General features: G+C 44.7%; 1 protein-coding gene across 1 annotated transcript; it reads left to right on the top strand.

Annotated features, from left to right (window-relative positions):
* Positions 1-36: 36 nt before the first annotated feature.
* ptcd3 (pentatricopeptide repeat domain 3) lies at positions 37-7,818 on the top strand. Its single transcript, XM_037460692.2, has 23 exons — positions 37-179; positions 601-653; positions 1,174-1,204; positions 1,309-1,354; positions 1,460-1,528; positions 1,810-1,914; positions 2,084-2,207; positions 2,280-2,380; positions 2,735-2,899; positions 3,050-3,110; positions 3,292-3,374; positions 3,787-3,931; positions 4,017-4,067; positions 4,155-4,244; positions 4,816-4,844; positions 5,242-5,348; positions 5,517-5,595; positions 6,194-6,284; positions 6,454-6,539; positions 6,631-6,776; positions 6,906-6,947; positions 7,207-7,365; positions 7,654-7,818. Exons 1-23 carry the CDS (start codon positions 52-54, stop codon positions 7,697-7,699), a joined length of 2,037 nt encoding a protein of 678 aa, XP_037316589.1. The 5' UTR covers positions 37-51; the 3' UTR covers positions 7,700-7,818.
* Positions 7,819-20,163: the final 12,345 nt, after the last annotated feature.

The raw sequence follows: 20,163 nt of genomic DNA, 5'->3' as shown, positions 1-20,163 counted from the left end.
CCTAAGAAGACAAAGTGCTATATTTTTGGCTCTCCTCTTTTCTCAGGCCAGATGGTTTATTCCTCCCAGAAGCCCCCAGTCCGTAACAACATGGCGGCGCCCACACGGCACGTAGGGCATTTTATCCCTAAGAACATCCAATTTTTGCGAAATAATTTTGAGCAGTTCTGGAGTCACAGGTAATAAAGCAGAATGGCTCTTGAATCCTCATTTAAGTTACTACAGTAGTCCTACAGCTGCAGCGGGCATCTTTCGACAGGAGGTCATGTCTTTACGAAGCCGCCCTACGTCACCACTGAGAATATAAAAAAAAAATTAAGCACATCTTAAGGATGTTAAGCGTGCAAACTGTGTTGTATCTAACGTTAGCTACGTTATTTGACACTGTTTATATTTGTCAATCGTCAGAACATGTCGTTTTTCCAACATGGCAAATGTCTGTCCTCATCATACCCCTTTGAACGTGTTGTCTTGGAGCCTTCCTTCCTCAACAGCTTTTATTTACTTTTCTTAACGTTAGATAACAATATATACGTTAGTATGTGCATTAAGGAGATCTATGTATATTGCATTGAAACATTTCTTTCTTCATTTCTCCAGGAGTTTTGGTTGGACTCCAGCTTTGCGACAGCAAGCCGCAGAAGCCAACACAGGTAATGTCGAATAATAGCTTTGGTCATAAATAAGACAATATCAATGTGAGAAAGTCAGCGTTGCAAGATGTTTATAACAACAAGCATGGTAATTTTTTTAAAACCTTTGGTTAAATGGGTCAAAAGAGTTAAACGTTTCTAAATTAAAAAAGTGAGAACACAAAAAATATCCTGCTGTTAAATGTGGGGAAATATGTTGTTTGCACTTGTTGGCAGAAGTTAATTATATTTCTACTTATTTTCACTAAATGAATGAAAAGAAAAGTGAGTTTATAGATTATAGAGAATTTTGTATTGATAGATGGACAAACAAGCATATGATTGGTTTTATGGGTTTATTAACAATAAAACATATCCTTAAAATTCATTCATTTGTTGAGAATTTATCAGGATTGGGAGAAATGTTGTCCCTTATTAGATTGGACCTAATCACCCATTAGCTACATGCGGGGCAGTATTTACACTTGGCTGTGATACATCATGGACATTAGATTGCAATAATTTTTCTCCTCCTCTACAGATAGTTTTGTCATCCCCAGGAAGAAAACATGGTATGTGTTAATTGCTGCGATGATGCATAGATTATTGTTAAAGCAGTTTATTCTAAATGTCTATTAATACAACTCTGTATTAATGTCACTTCTTTCTTCAACAGGCGCAAGGAGGCAGTGCTGGAGACCCTGGCTTCGACTGTCGGCCGCGTGAGAGCTCCTTCCCATCCCTCTCTCTGAGGATCTTTCAGTGTGGATGTTTACTTGTTTATCTGCCTGTCTGTGTGTTTTTAATGGATTATTTTCTCCTTCCAGGATCCTACAGCACATCCCTACCTCTTCCAGGATGACCCGTACCTCTCTCCCAGGACCTCCAATGAGTTTGTACGAGAAAAACAAGCTAAACCTCATACTGACTTTTCAGTATTTTCAGAAAATTAGTATTAGCTGTAGTTAAGGTTTCTATTTTAATTGCCAGGACAAGCGCAGGTGAAATTAATAAATGTACTGTATTGGGGCACCTACCATTAGTGTTTCTCCTCCTCCTTTAACGGCAACAAATGTTATTTTTTTACAAGGGGCCAAATTAATTTGGCTTACATTTGTTCTTCTTCTTGTATTTTGAGTCATAACATTCTAACACCCGTTGTTGTCCCTCTTTGCAGAGGATGTACTCTCTCTCTCAGGAGTCTGGAAGATCCGCTGCAAAATACTTTGTCGACTGCAACCCCAAGTTCTTCACCAAAGACTTTGCTGAACCACACATACCAGTGAGAAACGCACATGCTGTACATTGAGTGAATAAATAAACAGGACAATGTAGTGTATGGTCACAAGTGTGAATAATTATGGGGATTGAACCCAGCAGGACAAAGAAAAAGAAAAGTTCCGTCCAAGAGAAATCTCCCAGTTAAAGAGTGTGTGTGTGTATGTCTTTAGTGTCTGATGCCGGAGACTGTGTCACTGCTACTTGATGAGATGAGTGAGGAGGCACTGAAGGAACGAATCAGCTTGAGGAAAGTTACAGCTGCTGTCGACATGTATGATCAACTGATCCAAGCTGGTGAGCACACACACACACACGCACACTTTCTGTTAATGTGATGCTGCTACATCAATTCTTGAATTCTTTCAGGCACAGCGGTCTCTATGCAAACAGCCCATGAACTGTTGGACCTGATCTGTCTCTACTGTGACAAAGACCCTGTCCAGGGTGGGCCGCAGGCAGAAGACACGGTGAGTCCACCATCATCCGACTCTCAGGGTGACTCTGGGACGAGCAAAGAGTGACGCATTTGGGCCGTAACAAACAGTTATTTTCATTATTGGTTACCTACTGATTATTTACTAATTACTTTTTTTTCTCTAAAATTACATTTGAAAGTGTCTTCTTGTTGTGTCCAAGCAACTGTCCTATTCAATTTAGTCCAAGTCTAAGGGAACCAACCAAAAACATCTTCCTTAAAATGGCTCAAAAAAACAATGCATCATCAAAATAACTTCAGTCACTCTGCTATCCATCAAATAATTCCTCCGCCCCCGTTCAGCAGGAGACTTCAGCCATCTACTAATGTGTCCGCGTTTTTCCAGGAGGAGCCGGGAGAGGAGCTGAAGAAAAGGAAGGGGAGGTTCCGTCGGCCTTCAGACGTGCTGAGGTCCACCTGGAGAGAAAACAACAACGCCGAGAGGATCTTCAACCTGCTGCCAGAGAGAGACACACGCTGTTACTCTGCTCTGATCAGAGGCATGGTGAAGGTATATCCGCTTACATCACTAACGCTGATCACATTGGAAGGGCCTCTTTATGTTGAGGCTTTTCATTGGGAGTGTTGCTACAGAGAAATTGTCCTTTCTCTGTGCATCTATTGTGGATTAAGTGCATGTTGTTGGTCTGTCTCTCCTCAGCATGGAGCCTATGCGAAGGCCTTCAGCGTATACACAGACATGCTTAACAACAGAGTGACTGGTGAGTGGCAACAGACGTGAGCAAATGGAAAACGGCACTTAACATGAACCTTCGCTGTGTTGTTTTTTTAACTACGGTGTATTGGTCCTTTGAAGTGTTATTCCTGACAGTAGCATGGGGGGGCGCCAGAGAGCTATTTATAAGCAACCTACTGAAGTTCCTGCTCACCTTGTGTTTCCAGCTGACGTGCACATCTTCAATGCTCTACTGTTGGCCACTCCAGAAGTCAGAGATAAATACAAGGAGAGATGGGACCTCATCACTGTAAGACCCTACGTTCATTACGTTGTTTTTTTTGAGGACCTTAAAAAGAAAATACTTGATAAAATACATACATCTATATATATTATATATACATACATTATGAACCCTAAGTGGTAAGAAAACTCAACCTCATTTGAAATCTTATTTGATCATTCCTCCCTATTTTCTATTAAATACAACCTGGGTATGTACAGTGCCAGTCAAAAGTTTGGACACACCTTGTCATTCAATTGGAATCCAAATTTTTATCATTCCTTTTGTATTTCTCTGTGTATTTTAAAATTACTTATTTATTTTTATTCAATATCCTCATATGGTGGTGAAGTCACAAATGTGATAAAATTACCTTCTTGACTGTAGTTGTTGAACCCTCCGGTTTTGTGTGTGTGTGTCTCTTTCTCTCTGTCTGCAGGAGCTGTTGAACCAGATGAAGGAACAGAAAGTTCAGCCCAACCTGCTCACCTTCAACAGTGTCCTCAAAGCTCTGCGACGCTGTGGCTTTCTGGCCAAAACACAAGCTCTTTGCACTCTGAATGAGATGAAGGCTGTGGGAATAGGTGAATACACACACTGACTCACACAGGAGTCCAGTAGTAAGCCCCCTGTGGATCAGTGTTGAAATTGAACTTTATGTGTGTTCAGCCCCCAGCCTGGCCTCCTTTGACCACATCCTGGCGGTCTTTTTCAGAGCAGGTGAGCAGAGGGGGAGGTTCCGTTATACTGCTACGGACTCTAGTGTCGTTGCCTATGCTGCATTAAGTTGTTTCATTTCCTTTTCAGCCAACACTGGTGAGAGCAACACTGACGTTTTACAGGAAGTGATGTCAGAGCTGGCAGGAAGCAGCCTCAGCTGCCAGGACCCCGATGATGGTATGTTACTATGCATGTGTGTTAAGATGACAGTACACGTTTCATTTCAAATGGACTTTAAGCGAGATATTAAGTATCAGTGAGAATAAATTCCTGTTTAGGTTTTGACCTATTTGTTATTGCATTAAAATTATTTTCATTTAAATGGTAATTTTTGTGCTTTTGGAGAAAGTTGCTTTATTATTCTAAAAATAAATAAAAAGTCAGTAAAGAATGTCCAGTCAGTTTATACAGTTTATAGCGATACAGTCGTATCGGTGAATCCTTGCTTCAGTATCCAAAAACTGTATATCACAAGAGGACGTCACCCATTGGTTCGTGTAGTGGCTGTCCGCTACACGAACATGGCGAACTGTCCGCTTGTGGGCGGAACTGCTGTGGGAATCTGGTCCGCGTGGGGGTCCAGTGCTGGTGGACGTTAGAGAAAATGTTTAAGGCACTTCTGCACTGGCTTCTGACCCAGATGTTTGCGCCTGCTTAAAGCTCATGAAATATTATAATAATAATTAGGACAAAGCATAGTGGCATGCAGTAACTTTTGTTCTACTGATGTTCTATTCTCTCTTTTTAGTTCTGTTCTTCTCAAGCGCGATGAGACTAGTAAGTCATATTAATTACTTGTTTAAATATTTATCACAAATGGATTGCTGCAAAGTGTCTTGAGTGCAGCATTTGTCATTGTTATTGTTTTTTATCAAGCTCTCCCCTGTGTTTGTGCCTGTTTTTAGATCTATAGAAAGGTTGCTTTTCAAATATGTATTACTCCCTTTCCCTAACATCCAATGCAATTAAGCCTTCGTTTGTTTTTTTTAAAGAAAATCGAAATACCTGTATTTGTAGCCAGATGCCGACTGCTTTGGATATCTTTGATTACATTTAAATTATCACTGGTATTTTAAGGCTTTTTAAAATGCCAGTCTTCATTGATGATGCAATTAAACAACCAGATTGTACAGTCATTTTCCATTTGTCCACTTACCTGTTTCTGTCCCATCAGTGCATGGATAATAAAGATCTAGAGCTGGGCTATAAGGTCCAGAGTCTAGTAGAACAGGGGGAGAACTGGAGGCTTCTGGGTGATACCCACCAGCAGACTGTTTTTTAGTAAGTACAAAGTAGCGGGAGACTACTGCGAGGTTCCGGTCAATTCATTAACCTCATGTTAGATTTACGAGTCTCACTGAACACTGGTGATTAGATGAAATTATGTTTTATGAATGTCTACATTTCTGTTTTTTTTTCCTAACTGGCCATCTCCTCACGTCTATCCAGTGGTCGCTTCTTCAACCTGTTATGTATGATGGAGCACATTGACGTGGTGCTGAAGTGGTACAGACGGCTCGTTCCCTCGGTCAGTACAACGCTCTGTCTGTGCCGCTGTAGCTCTCTGGACTATGAAAATGTCTTTAGTAAAGAATCAATAAAACATTACAGCATATTCGAAGCTGCAGCTGGTACTGTGCCACCAATCCACTATCAGAGGTATCCATGGGAAATGAGACCAAAGGTCAATCTTTCAACTAATACGTTCAGCGAGATTTGTCAGAAAGCAACATTGTAGGCTGCAATTGGTGTTCAGGCATTAATAGTTTATATAAATCATTAAACATTGGGACATATTAGTGTTTGCTATGGATGGCTATCATACCAGCTACATCATGTAAAGTGCTCTCTAGAACCGTTGTAACCCAGATTATTATACTTTTCCAATGTATAGTATTTTTCTTCCAAACTCCTAAACTAAGACTAATCTAACAGGGTTTTGTGTACATTTGATGGTCTTCACCTAACTATTTTCAAAACTCAAAGAGTGCTCTAATTTGTCTTGCAAAATAATGTATCTACTGCCTCACTTTACCTCAGGAGAAATTGTGATGGATAATAACCCATGCAACTAAATACAGGCCGTGCATTTTGGAAACTAACAGAACCTTTGATGCTGTCTCCAGTTGTACTACCCGAACCATCATGGGCTGAGGGACCTTCTGCAGGCTCTGGACACAGACGGTCGCCTGGACCTTCTGCCCACTATATGGAAAGGTGAGTTAAAAGATAGCGTTAGGGAGACAGGAATCTAATTGCACTCGGTACAAATCTGGAGTATACATCGGACCTTTGTTCATCGACACCAGCCATCTGTTCGTTGTGATGACTCTGCACATTTACATCTCACCAATTCGCCAACCGGATATTTTCCCTGTCACCCCAGACATCCGGTCTCTGGGTCACGACAACAAGCCCGATCTGGTGGAGGAGGTGCTCACTCTGATGGCCAGGGACACGCACAGTCCAGAGGTCAGTAATGGGGCGGAGCCATGACAGTGGAGGCGGTAAAGCGATGTGGGGGGGTTTGTGTTTGTGAACAGACGGCCGTGTCTCTCCGCAGGTTCAGGAGGCGTTCGCGTTGTGCGCTCTGGATGTGAAGAGTGTGTTTGGGGCAGACAGAGGGAGGCAGAGTCTGGAGTGGAGCAACGCCTCCCTCTCTCACATCACCTCCCTGCTGCTGCGAGCCAACAAAACCCAACAGGCCTGGTGAGAGTGGCAGTCTGTCTCACAGAAGAGCTTTTACCGTATTCTGACTGTGCTAATGTTTACTGCCAAATGATGTGGAAGTGAAATGGCTCTAAACCCCCACCCTCTCTCCCTGGTTGTTGCCTGCAGGGAGATGCTGCAGCTCTTCAAATCCGAGAACAGAGTTCCCAAGTGAGTCTGCAGAAGCACAGAAATCCAACAACGCTAAAATAATTAAATATTGCTGGTATTTTAAGTTATTTGTTAGCACCCACATCCCAATCTTCATAAGAAAAGAGGTTCCAAAGAAAAGCAGTGAACATAAAACATAAAAACAATATTTTCTTGGATCTTTTATTCTTTTATTACTTTAAATGACTGGTTGTAGAAAAGAAATGTAATCCCATTTTTGGAGTAAACGCTCATGTTCGTTGATGGTTCAATTGTCCAGCGAGGGGCTGTTGAAGGACTTCCTGTCGGCGTGCCGCAGCCACGGCTCTCCCTCAAGAGCCGTAGAGCTGGTGCAGCTGTCTGCTGCCTTCTGTCTGTCCGCAACACCCAAACTGGCGAAGCAGGCGCTGGCCGAGTTTGACGTAACGGAGGAGCAGAGGTGAGGAGTAGAGAGATTACAGATAACATAAGAGGAAAAGAGATTTATTTTTTAAAATAAAAAACTTGTTCATCTCTTTGCCGATCACTTTGATTTTAACATCAGCTCTACATCAGTTCCAGCTCTACATAAGACATATCATATCCTATCCTGAAGAAAAACATCCTGGTTATTGAGTTTTAGTTCTGCTGTGCAGAACTACATAAGAAAAGGTTATAGTAGTTGTATGCTGAACGCTGCACCATGTGTCATTATGTATTTACTTTTTTTTTTTTCTGTCCCATCCAGAGCCGTGTTATCTGAACTGGAGGCTACAGGAGAGGTCTCTGACTGAAGGAGAGAATAGTGGATGAACTGCTATGATGCCGAGCCATTTAAATGAAAACCTGCTAATCTATAGTGTGTTTGTGTTCCTGTATCTGTGTGGTTAAAATAAACATTGCGTAAATGAGATCTAAACCTCTCACTGTAGTTTCTTGTGCTATTTAGTTCAATTCATTTTATTTTGTATATCCCAAAATCGCAAATTACAAATTTGCCTCAGAGGGCTTTACAGTCTGTACACATGCAACATCCTCTGTCTCGAAACCCTCACATCGGCACAGGAAAAACTCCCCCAAAAATGAAAAAACCCTTCAATGGGGAAAAAAGGGAAGAAACCTTAGGGAGAACGTCAGAGTAGAGAGCCCTCTCCCGGGATGGACAGACTGCAATGGATGTTATGAGTACAGAATCAACAATGTACAATACATTCAATTTCTCTAACAGAAATGATACAAGTAATTGCAAGTAGCAGAACAAGTGTACGGCAGGACCACTGCAGGGACAACCACCATCAGAAAGAACCACCATCCACAGAGGCTTCTGTGGGGAGGGAGAGCAGAAAGATGTTGGTTTATGAGGACAGTAATATGAATCATATTTAAAGTAATGATGATGGCAGCAGCAGGCGTCAGCAGAGCCATGCCAGGAGTCAGAACCTATGCACGAAACTATGATCCACGGAGACCTGCTAGGCGAGAAAGCACAAAGAACTCCCGGAAGGAAACTTAATTAGTGATGTACATTAATAAAACATGGATGATTGTGGAAGGAGAGAGTGACAGTGTGAGCGTGAGAGAGGGGCTCGGTGTGTCCTAAGAAGTCCCCCGGCAGTCTAAGCCTAGAGCAGCTTAACTAAGGGCTGGTCCAGGCTAACCTGAGCCAGCCCTAACTATAAGCAATATCAAAGAGGAACGTTTTAAGCTTTATCTTAAATGAACTGACCGAGTCTGCCCCCCGGACTGAAAGTGGAAGCTGGTTCCACAAAAGAGGAGCTTGATAACCTTAAGGCTCTGGCCCCCATCTTACTTTTTAAAACTCTAGGAACCACAAGTAGCCCAGCATCTACGGAGCGCAGATGCCTTGTAGGGCAGTACGGTGTAACAAGCTCTTTAAGATAAGACGGTGCCTCACCAGCAAGTGCCTTGTAGGTGAGGAGAAGTACCTTAAATTCTATTCTTGATTTAACAGGAAGCCAATGCAGAGAAGTTAATACAGGAGTTATATGATCCCATTTCTTAGTTCTTGTTAATACACGTGCTGCAGCATTCTGAATCAGCTGGAGAGGTTTAAGCGATTTACAAGAGCAGCCTGATAACAAAGAATTACAGTAATCCAGTCTAGAAGTAATAAATGCATGAACTAGTTTTTCTGCATCACTTTGAGACAGGAAGTTTCTAATTTCCGATATACACTCACCGGCCACTTTATTAGGTACCCCATGCTAGTAACGGGTTGGACCCCCTTTTGCCTTCAGAACTGCCTCAATTCTTCGTGGCATAGATTCAACAAGGTGCTGGAAGCATTCCTCAGGGAGTTTGGTCCATATTGACATGATGGCATCACACAGTTGCCGCAGATTTGTCGGCTGCACATCCATGATGCGAATCTCCCGTTCCACCACATCCCAAAGATGCTCTATTGGATTGAGATCTGGTGATTGTGGAGGCCATTTGAGTACAGCGAACTCATTGTCATGTTCAAGAAACCAGTCTGAGATGATTCCAGCTTTATGACATGGCACATTATCCTGCTGAAAGTAGCCATCAGAAATTGGGTACATTGTGGTCATAAAGGGATGGACATGGTCAGCAACAATACTCAGGTAGGCTGTGGCGTTGCAACGATGCTCAATTGGTACCAAGGGGCCCAAAGAGTGCCAAGAAAATATTCCCCACACCATGACACCACCACCACCACCAGCCTGCACCGTTGATACAAGGCAGGATGGATCCATGCTTTCATGTTGTAGACGCCAATTTCTGACCCTACCATCCGAATGTCGCAGCAGAAATCGAGACTCATCAGACCAGGCAACGTTTTTCCAATCTTATATTGTCCAATTTCGATGAGCTTGTGCAAATTGTAGCCTCAGTATCCTGTTCTTAGCTGAAAGGAGTGGCACCCGGTGTGGTCTTCTGCTGCTGTAGCCCATCTGCCTCAAAGTTCGACGTACTGTTCGTACTTGGTTGTAACGGGTGGTTATTTGAGTCACTGTTGCCCTTCTATCAGCTCGAACCAGTCTGGCCATTCTCCTCTGACCTCTGGCATCAACAAGGCATTTCCGCCCACAGAACTGCCGCTCACTGGATGTTTTTTCTTTTTCGGACTATTCTCTGTAAACCCTAGAGATGGTTGTGCGTGAAAATCCCAGTAGATTAGCAGTTTCTGAAATACTCAGACCAGCCCTTCTGGCACCAACAATCATGCCACGTTCAAAGTCACTCAAATCACCTTTCTTTCCCATACTGATGCTTGGTTTGAACTGCAGGAGATTGTCTTGACAATGTCTACATGCCTAAATGCACTGAGTTGCCGCCATGTGATTGGCTGCTTAGAAATTAAGTGTTAACGAGCAGTTGGACAGGTGTACCTAATAAAGTGGCCGGTGAGTGTATTACGTAGATGAAACAAGGCAGTCCTTGAAGTCTTCTTTATATGAGAGTTGAAGGACATATCCTGGTCGAAGAGAACTCCAAGATTTCTGACGGTGCTGTTGGATACCAGAGCAATTCCATCCATAGAGACTGTATCACGTGACAGCTGACTTCGAAGGCGCTCTGGGCCAATCATGATAACTGTTTTTTCCGAGTTTAGCACCAGGAAGTTGCAGGCCATCCAAGTTTTGATGTCTCCAAGACAATCCGGAAGTCTAACAAGCTGGTTGGTGTCTTCTGGCTTGATCGATACAGTTGAGTATTGTCTGCATAACAATGGAAGTTTATGCGGTGTTTTCTGATAACGTCGCCCAAAGGAAGCATGTACAGGGTAAATAGAATTGGTCCAAGCACAGAACCTTGTGGGACTCCATGACCAACATTGGTGGTCCTCGATGATTCACCGTTCATAAACACAAACTGGGATCGATCTGATAAGCTGATCGAGCTGAGTGCAGTTCCTTTGATGCCAATCAAGTGTTCCAGTCTCTGCAGCAGGATACGGTGATCGATGGTGTCAAATGCAGCACTGAGGTCCAGCAAGACAAGAAAAGAGACGAGTCCTTGGTCCGATGCAAGTAGAAGTAGATCATTTGTAATTTTCAGTGCCGTTTCTGTGCTGTGATGCACAATCCTCGAACTAAGCCTTGTTTTGTAGAAAGTCACATAATTGATTTGTGACAGTTTTCTCAAGGAACGGAAGATTAGAGATAGGTCTGTAGTTAGCCAACACCTCTGGAGCTAGAGTAGGTTTCTTAAGAAGAGGTTTAATTACAGCTTCCTTGAAGGACTGTGATACATGTCCTGTCAACAAAGACAGATTCATAATATCCAGTAGGAATGAGCTAATTATCGGATCCAGGAGACAAGTGGAAGAGTTGGATTTCAAAATTGTAGAAGTCAGTTGATCAAGGTTGATGGAAGAGAAACCATTCAAGTAGGTATCAGGGCCCACGGCTGCGTCCAAGGTTCCTACATCCGAGGACGGATATATATCACACACACACAAACGCAAAGAAAAATGTAATTCATTTCTTTCAAATTCATTTCCTTCAGGGTTCTCCTCAGGAGGTTAGACTCTAATTTGTACAATAACAACAACACTACTCTACTTATGGTTGTATTTGAAGGTGCAATGCTTCGCAGCCTGTAGCACAGCCCTTGAAGGGGGAGTGCTAGCGGTCGACCGGGGGGATTTTCGGGAGGGGCTTTGAAATTCGGGAGTCTCCCGGAAAAATCGCTTCCAATCCATTCTCGCTAGAGTTCGCCATTTCAACTTCACTCCCTTTCCAGTACATTGTGTCATATTTTCATCTCATTCCCACTCTGTATGATTAGACCATTCTTTTCAGCTCTCTAAAAGATAACAATAGATGAGGGCTGTGTATTTTTAGGTATGACCATAAAAAAAGTTGTTTGGAAAAACGCAGAGGCAAATGTTGCCTGGTGATAACTGGCCCCACTTCCTCAAATCACTGATAAGCCACTTCCTTTGAATTCTACACGTGTGTGTCACAGGAGGCACTGCTGGCTCCAACATTTCAGCAGAAGCATGCGGAAAAAACAGATGGTCTGAATGCAGATGCATGTTTCCACTGGCTGAGATGGTTTTACAGATTCCGAGGAATTTAAGGACGGCTTGTCTCGACGTGTGTGTGTGTGTGTGAGAGACCACTTAATTTCAACATCACTGCAGCCTTTGAGAGCTGAAACACCGCCTGCCTTCAGAGTTCATAAAAATAGTTGAATCTAATACATAAGGATGAAGAGTTAGGTGAACACAATAAAGACAATTTATCGTCCTATCGTCCATTATTAGCAGTGATACCACTCCGCACCAATACATGTAGAGGAAACATTGGTATCAAGTGTTGAACACCTGCATACCCCTCCCACCCAGCAAAATGTTTTTTTTCTCCGTTGGACCAATCGTGAGCCGAGCCGTGTGTATGACTGTATATGGACAAGTGGGCTAAAGTGAGTGGAGTGTGGGGTGTGGTCTGAGAAATTGTTGGACCTTCTTAAAACACACACATACACACAGACCCTCGATGCTACACCCTGATAACCACATCAGTGTCTCCTTTCAAACGTCACAAACCTCTCTGTGTGTGGGGTATAAAACACACACATTTACACCCTTCCTCATGTGAATTGTCTTACATGATGTCACACACAGATATTTTAAGAATACAAATCTTCTCCTTAAAGGAGATGTTATCCTACTATTTATTCTGCTGGTCATGCTTATTTGTTTCTATGAGAAGTACTGCAGGTGTCCAATGTAAAAATACACCTTTCCTGTTGTGCTATTTATTGGGGTACATTGTTTCGGCGTGAGTCGACTGGTTATGAAGATATCAGCCCCAGAGGTCTCTGCCTTTTCTCCAATGTGACAAGAATATACTGAAAAGTCTCTTTTCCAAAATCCTGTCCTGTATACTAAATATAATCAACATAGTTTATCTTGACTAACCAGGTAAAGAAAATAGCACCACAGGGAAAAGGAAGTATTTTTATTTTTTGATTCAGGAGTGAACTGTCCCTTTAAGTCAACAGCTTGAAGGAGCTGGAACAAGAACAAGTGTAAAGTTACCAACAACAGCAGGAATAAAAGGCAAACGCATCACTAAATAGTTTGTCTGCAAGCTTGCAAAAAAAATTACAAGACAACAGCACGGTGGAAGTGGCCGGTCTAAAGCATTCCTTCCTCCCACTCATTCATTCAACAAGACTAAATGGTTTTGGAGAGGAGGTCAGAGGTCAAACATGTTAACAAACACAGGATGTGATGGTACGTACTCTAATGCTTTTGATACGTCTCCAACGTGTTCTGTGACATTTCCCTCTCCATGTGCACGGCGTTTCACAGGTGGTTGTTTTTGTTTCTCCCGTCTTAAATCGTGCTTCCTGAGAAATGAGGAAACAGCGGCGGGGGAAGAGGATGGACTAAGAACAACAGAAAGAGATGGCGAATGAACAAGAGGAAGAGTGGCACTAATGGAACTCTAAACTGTTTCTGCTGAGAAAACATGTCAAAGGGTGGCAGTTCAGGTCCACCCATGGCACCGCTTCACAGCGATTCATAGCTGAAATTGGGCTTTGAGGCCTGCTGATCAACCAGCAAAGGATCCAGAGTGAACGTGGAGACCTCAAATTGGCTTTCTGTCTGTCCTCAACATTACTTCCTCTGACTTAACACTTATTTTTTAACACTAAGTACCAACAGCCCTTTTACACCACCACCAATTCGCAATGTAGGTTCTGCAGTCATTTGCTGAATCATTGAAAAGTTTACCAACCGGAGGGGGGGGGGGGGGGGGGGGTCATTTGTGCAAACAAAACAGACAAGTTGTGTCCGTCAGTCCCGACCACTTTGGGGCACCCTCTGTCCATTTTCTTGAAACTTTAAAGATCAATTATTTGAAATGTAGTGTATAAATGCTGTCAGCTTGCAAGTGAAATTTGAATCAAATCCCCCTGTGATGGAATATCAGTGGTATCAGCATTTAACAACTAAGGAAGGATTATTTGCTCTTGTGTTATCTTAACATGATTCAAACTAAGTACTTTACAGGTTTGAAGTAATTGAGATGAAAAGTTTCAGACTGGAAATATTGTATCTTAGAGAGACTAATTTTATGAGCTATGAAGCTATACATCTATTTAGAGTGACGTGTAAAACTCTCCTTACCGTGAATAACCAGAAACCAGTAGTATCTAAAGGATATTTTGAAGTTACAAGTTCATATTTTTAACTTAAATAATTGATATGAACTTAAAATGGGGATGTTGTGGAAATCAAGACTTGGACTTAGTCTCAACATTTCAGTTAAAAAAAGACAATCACACAGTGTTACCTCAGGGATTAATGACAGTCCACTGTAGGTTAAGTAGTAGTGAACCCAGAGTAAACACAACCTTCAAACAAATCCATGGGAGTCAAATATTACCAGCTCCAGTTTGCTTCATGAGTCACAGAAGCATGTTAAAAGCATCCTGACCAAACTGCACAAGGGTCAGCATGTTTTCTTCCTATCGATGTCCGTCTCTCACACATGGCTGAGGGGCAGACGAGCCACCAACAATAGTGAATCGGCCAACAGTTCTTTTTTATTCGGCTTGTTGACATACAAGGGGTCACATGAGCCACTTATCAGTTGCCAGCACGGGTTAAGCACCAACATACGCTGTCCAAGGCCCTTCTGCTGGTCCTTCTGTTCACACAAGTCAAAATGGACCTTTGTCTGTCTTTTGATTACATTCCATAAGTCATCAATGTGTTTTAGAAGTACTTAGAAAGTATTGAATCCATGAAGGATTTGTTGTTTCTCATCTTTTCTTGTTTAGCAAATGAGCTACAATAACAGAATCTAGACCTCTAAATATCTCCTAGTTTACTTCCTGCTTTGATTTATGTGAATTACATCAGCTGAAAGGAAGTAAACAGGAATCAATAATGTTCACTAGCTAGACAATTCCAAAGGAAAGGAGATTAGGCGACAAATAAGAGTTTCGATTATCAAGGCTTGTAAACACGTTGTAATAGAAATCCAAAATACAAGCATGAACCTGGAAATTAACCGTAATATTGATATTTGAGGGGAAATAGCATTAACAATGCTATTATTAATGATATGGTGGAATGTGGTATTTAATATGTACATTTAATATGTAAATGAGCAATTCGGGGTGTGCATATATGCACATATATGAAGTAATTTCAGGGGGGAGGGGCCCTGTTACAATGGGGAAGGGGAAAAACTGGAGCTACCTGCCGCACCATGAACAGTGGTCATCGGTGCCACAGCAACAAAGGTCTCTGGCCTAAGGACCTCTTTTTGATTTGTGTCAACACTCACTCAAAATCAATGCACTCTCTGGAAAGGTTTCATTCCCAGGGTTTCCACTGACAAGATTCAGATCATCACTAGAAACCGAGGGATGTGAGATTAGAGGGAAGAGACAAAGGGGGAGGGATAGGAAGGTAAGGTATGAGGAGAAGAGGAATGAGAGGAGGAAGACGTATTTCTGCGTGTAGAGACTGGTAGCTGCAGTGGAGCTCTGACTTTTCGCAGTTACACTTGCTGATGAAGCACATCAGTATTCTGCTGCAGATTCCCATTTGAACATCCTATGGAATCTTTGCTGATGGTGATGCATTTTCTCTTGTTGAATTGACATTATGTGTTCACATGCTTACTGTAAAGAAGGGCTAACATGTGCTGTCATGTAAATGCCCTACAGTGGTGTATGTGTATGATTACACAATATTTTACAGGTTTGAGCTAAACATCCTGTGAGTCAAATAGTAGTTACCAATAATAATGCAGACTCCACACAGAAAGACCACAGGGTGGAATCAAACCCAGTGTTCAACCCTGAAGGCCTCATTCTGATGGTTAAAAAGGCAACTGGTAAGTCACGCAATATTGTGTGTCCAACCTTGAGCTTTTATGGGTTCACCAAAATATACGCTGTTTTGGACCTCAATGTGTTTTACAAACAGACGCATTGTACAATTGGTCAGATTATTTCATTAAGAAGTATCAAAGATCTCTCCCTGGATCCCTAGTCCTTCTCAAATTGTTGTGCTTCCACCCTAACAGGCCAAAATCAAACGTGCAAGGAGTTGGTCCTCACGCAGATGTGCATTTTCTCCATCTTGGTGAAATTCAACTCTGAGATCTAAGTTGTCAAGCTGTGACACCAGGGTAGTCCCTGTGCCCTGGGCCGAGAGACAATAACAGATTTCTATCCTTCAAATTCTTTCTTTCCGGACGGACTCTTGTCAGTGAGAGGTTAAGATGACAATATGTTTCTTTCCAATTTGGCTGCACCGCAAAGACAGCATTAACGCTCTCCAGCTTTGAGCTGTCAGGCCTCTTCAACCCAACAATTTCCGGTCCGACTCGACGGGGAGACCCACGTTTTCACTGCTCCCATAAGGTCTGACTCCCTCAAACCTCACGTCCAGCCTGAGCAGCTTAACGCTTTTTCCACCCCCTTTGATCCAGTTTGCATGTTAGAGGAAGAACAACTGTTGTGTCCCCAAGAAATCCAGGATCCCCAAGAAATTTCCGCAATGACGGTGCTGATGCAGAGTTAAACGTGAAACACAGCAAGCTCTATAAACGCACGCAAAACCCGACAAAGCCGATCAGTTGTGGTCACAGACATCTCCAACACCTCTCTGAAAACCACGTACCAGACCTCCACCATCATCCTTGTTCCCAAAAAGCCTAGCATCACTGGACCTAGTCAAGTTTTTCAAACGCCTTGTTCTGTCCCACCTAAAAACCCTCACCAATCCCCTCCTGGACCCTTTACAATCTGCCTACAGAGCCAACTGTCAACATGGCCCTCCACTTCATCCTCCAGCATCTGGACTCCCCAAGAACTTACACCAGGATCCTGTTCAGCTCTGACTTCAGCTCTGCATTCAACACCATCATCCCGTCTCTGCTGCAGGACAAACTCTCTCAGCACCATGTAGACTTCCTGGAAGCAGCGCATGAAGCTGTGGAAACACGTCTCTGCCTCTCGGTCCATCAGCACCGGTTCCCCCGAAGGCTGCGTTCTATCCCCTCTGCTCTTCTCCCTGTACACCAAGAACTGCACCTCCAGTCACCAGTCTGTCGAGCCCCTAAAGTTTATGAATGACACCACCCTCATTGGACTCTCTCTGGTGGGGATGAGTCCACCTACAGGTGAGAGTCTGACCATCTGGTGACGTGGTGCAGCCAGAACAACCTGGAGCTCAACACTCTAAAGACAGTGGAGATGGTTATGGATTTAACGCAGCCCCATCTTCCCCCATCACCCTGTGTGACTCCCCCATCACTGCTGTGGATTCCTTCTGTTTTCTGGGCTCCATCATCACCCAGGGTCTCAAGTAGGAGCAGACCACCAGTTCCATCACCAGGAAGGCTCAGCAGAAGTTGTTCTTCCTGAGGCAGCTGAAGAAATTCAACCTGCCAAAGACACTGATGGAGCTCTTCTACACTGCCATCATTAAGTCCATCCTCTGCTCTTCCATCACTGTGTGGTACGCTGCAGCCACATCCAAGGACAAGGGCAGGCAGCGTGTCATCCGCTCTGATCGGCTGCAATCTGCCGTTCCTCAAGGATATTGCATCAAGGATCATGAAGCGAGCTGGAAAGATTGTAGCTGACCCCTCTCATCGCGGACAAAAAGTGTTTGTGCCCCTTCCATCTGGCTGAGATCCATCAGGACCAAGACCTCTCGCCACACAGTTTATAACTGACTAACCCACTAACTGACTCTGTCATCCCTTTTCACTCCATATGTACCATACACTTGTCACTTTCACTCACAATACAGTTATGTAGAGTATAGTTTGCCTGTGGCCTTATTTAATTTTTGTATTGTATATCCCCCTAGTTGATATTTTTTTAAAATAAAAAATTTAAAAACATTCATTTCCAACCCTTTTGTCACGGTTTGGCTTCGCTTCCTGTTTTAGTTTGAAGTTTCATGTCTCTTGTGGTCCTGGGTTAACTTCACTTCCTGCCTTGTCTTGTGATTGCGTGATTGTCTCCACCTGTGTCCAATCACCTGCACCTCCCTTGTGTATTTAAGCCCTGTGTGCCTGTTGTCCCCTGTCGCGTCATTGTCTAAATGTCCCTCGTTGTTGGAGCACGTTTTGGTTTGTTTGTGAGAATAAAGAGCACTTTTGATTAGAAACTCTGCGCCTGAGTCCTCACTTCAACCGGCTCCAGCCCGACCCCTCTGACAGAATGACGCGACCCCAGGAGGACTCAGCAGAGTTTTGGAGCGTTCGGGGCCCCGACTATTTGGACGAGGGAAGTCCTTTTTGGCGGCGCGAGACAGACCTTGTTCTCGGGCCCAGAGGCTTCCGAGAGATGTGCCTCGAGATTCGAGACCTCCTCAACCCGAGGAAAGGGAGCCCGGGGGGGGAGGAGACCTCGAACCCCCCAGTCCCGGCTCCTGTCCCGGCCCCCAGAGCCTCGCCTCCACCCTTTCCGGAACCCAGAGCCTCGCCTCCGCCCGTCCCGGCCCCCAGACGCCCGTCAGCGCCCGTGCCGGCCCCGAGACGCCCGTCAGCGCCCGTTCCTGCCTCGAGAACCCCGTCAGCGCCCGTTCCTGCCCCGAGAACCCCGTCAGCGCCCGTTCCTGCCCCGAGAACCCCGTCAGCGCCCGTTCCTGCCCCGAGAACCACGCCCCCGGTCCCGGCCCCGCGGCGCCTGACCATGACCCCCCCTTCCCACCCTCTGGGGACCGTCTGGAATCCGGTCTTTGGAGGGGGATTGGGGTCAGGGCTCAGCCCGGTGATCCTCGCCACGACGACGCCGCAGCCGCACAGCTCGGCGCCCCCCGCCACGACGACGCCGGAGCCGCACAGCTCGGCGCCCCCCGCCACGACGACGCCGGAGCCGCACAGCTCGGCGCCCCCCGCCACGACGACGCCGGAGCCGCACAGCTCGGCGCCCCCCGCCACGACGACGCCGGAGCCGCACAGCTCGGCGCCCCCCGCCACGACGACGCCGCACCGCCCGGCGCCCCCCGCCACAACGACGCCGGAGCCGCACCGCCCGGCGCCCCCCGAGACCCTGAAGCCCGGTCGCCGTAGCGGCCGGCCCCCCGAGACCCTGAAGCCCGGTCGCCGTAGCGGCCGGCCCCCCGAGACCCTGAAGTCTGGGCGCCGGGGCATCCCGGCCGGAGGGACCCGACCCCGTGCCGCCGACCCTTGGGGTCCCCTGGGCGGCCGGGGGTTGTTGGGTTCCCCGCCCTCCCTCCCTTGTCTGTTTTTCTAGGTTCCACCCTCCTTTAGGACCGTCTGGAATCCGGTCCTTAAGGGGGGGGTTCTGTCACGGTTTGGCTTCGCTTCCTGTTTTAGTTTGAAGTTTCATGTCTCTTGTGGTCCTGGGTTAACTTCACTTCCTGCCTTGTCTTGTGATTGCGTGATTGTCTCCACCTGTGTCCAATCACCTGCACCTCCCTTGTGTATTTAAGCCCTGTGTGCCTGTTGTCCCCTGTCGCGTCATTGTCTAAATGTCCCTCGTTGTTGGAGCACGTTTTGGTTTGTTTGTGAGAATAAAGAGCACTTTTGATTAGAAACTCTGCGCCTGAGTCCTCACTTCAACCGGCTCCAGCCCGACCCCTCTGACACCTTTATTGAAAAATAGAACTGACAGTGCAAAACATTTAGAAACTGCACAAACAGATTGCTCCTTGAACATCCCTAAGTAAGCAAATAAAATGGACTAACACAAAAAACACACATCGCATGATGTATACTTTACAGCTGCAAAGAAAAGCGCCAGCCCCCCCCGTGAAATATCCCCATACCTGGGAGGATTTAGGTTGCATTGGTTTCTCTTCCTCCGCATGTTTCACAGTATTACGGGTCTCTCCGATGGTCTTTCCTCTACCTCAGCGCTGCTCTTTTTTATTTATTTTTCTTAGCAACGCTCTGCTGGGCGGAGCTGTTTTTCTTCTGTTCGCGAGCGCTCAAATTTTTTTTTCTCAGCTCTGCGCGGCCCGCTCAACTTTTTTTTTAATACTCAAACAATAGTCGCGCGACGAATCGATAATGAAATTCGTTGCCAACGCTTTTAATAATCGATTTTAATCGATTTCATCGATTCGTTGTTGCAGCCCTAATTTTTTTATTATATATTTTTTGTGAATTGAAAATGTACTGCACTGTGTTTTTTGTCTTGTTGTCCATTGTCTCATCGTCTTACCATGTTATGCACCAACCGCCATGTCAAATTCCTTGTATGTCTAACATACTTTGGCAATGAATGTTCCCGATTACGGATTCTGTTTATT

Source organism: Pungitius pungitius, chromosome 2, assembly GCF_949316345.1.
Source record: "Pungitius pungitius chromosome 2, fPunPun2.1, whole genome shotgun sequence".
In the NCBI taxonomy this organism is placed as follows: domain Eukaryota; kingdom Metazoa; phylum Chordata; class Actinopteri; order Perciformes; family Gasterosteidae; genus Pungitius; species Pungitius pungitius.
Note: the sequence above shows the minus strand (reverse complement) of the source record. Positions and strands in the feature narration are given on the sequence as shown.

Bases quoted from the DNA above. Each gene is read 5' to 3' on its own strand.
- ptcd3 (XM_037460692.2), top strand. From the start codon at position 52: ATGGTTTATTCCTCCCAGAAGCCCCCAGTCCGTAACAACATGGCGGCG. The intron at 1,529-1,809 runs GTACGAGAAAAA...CCCTCTTTGCAG, and splicing joins CCAGGACCTCCAATGAGTTT to AGGATGTACTCTCTCTCTCA. The intron at 3,111-3,291 runs GTGAGTGGCAAC...TTGTGTTTCCAG, and splicing joins GCTTAACAACAGAGTGACTG to CTGACGTGCACATCTTCAAT.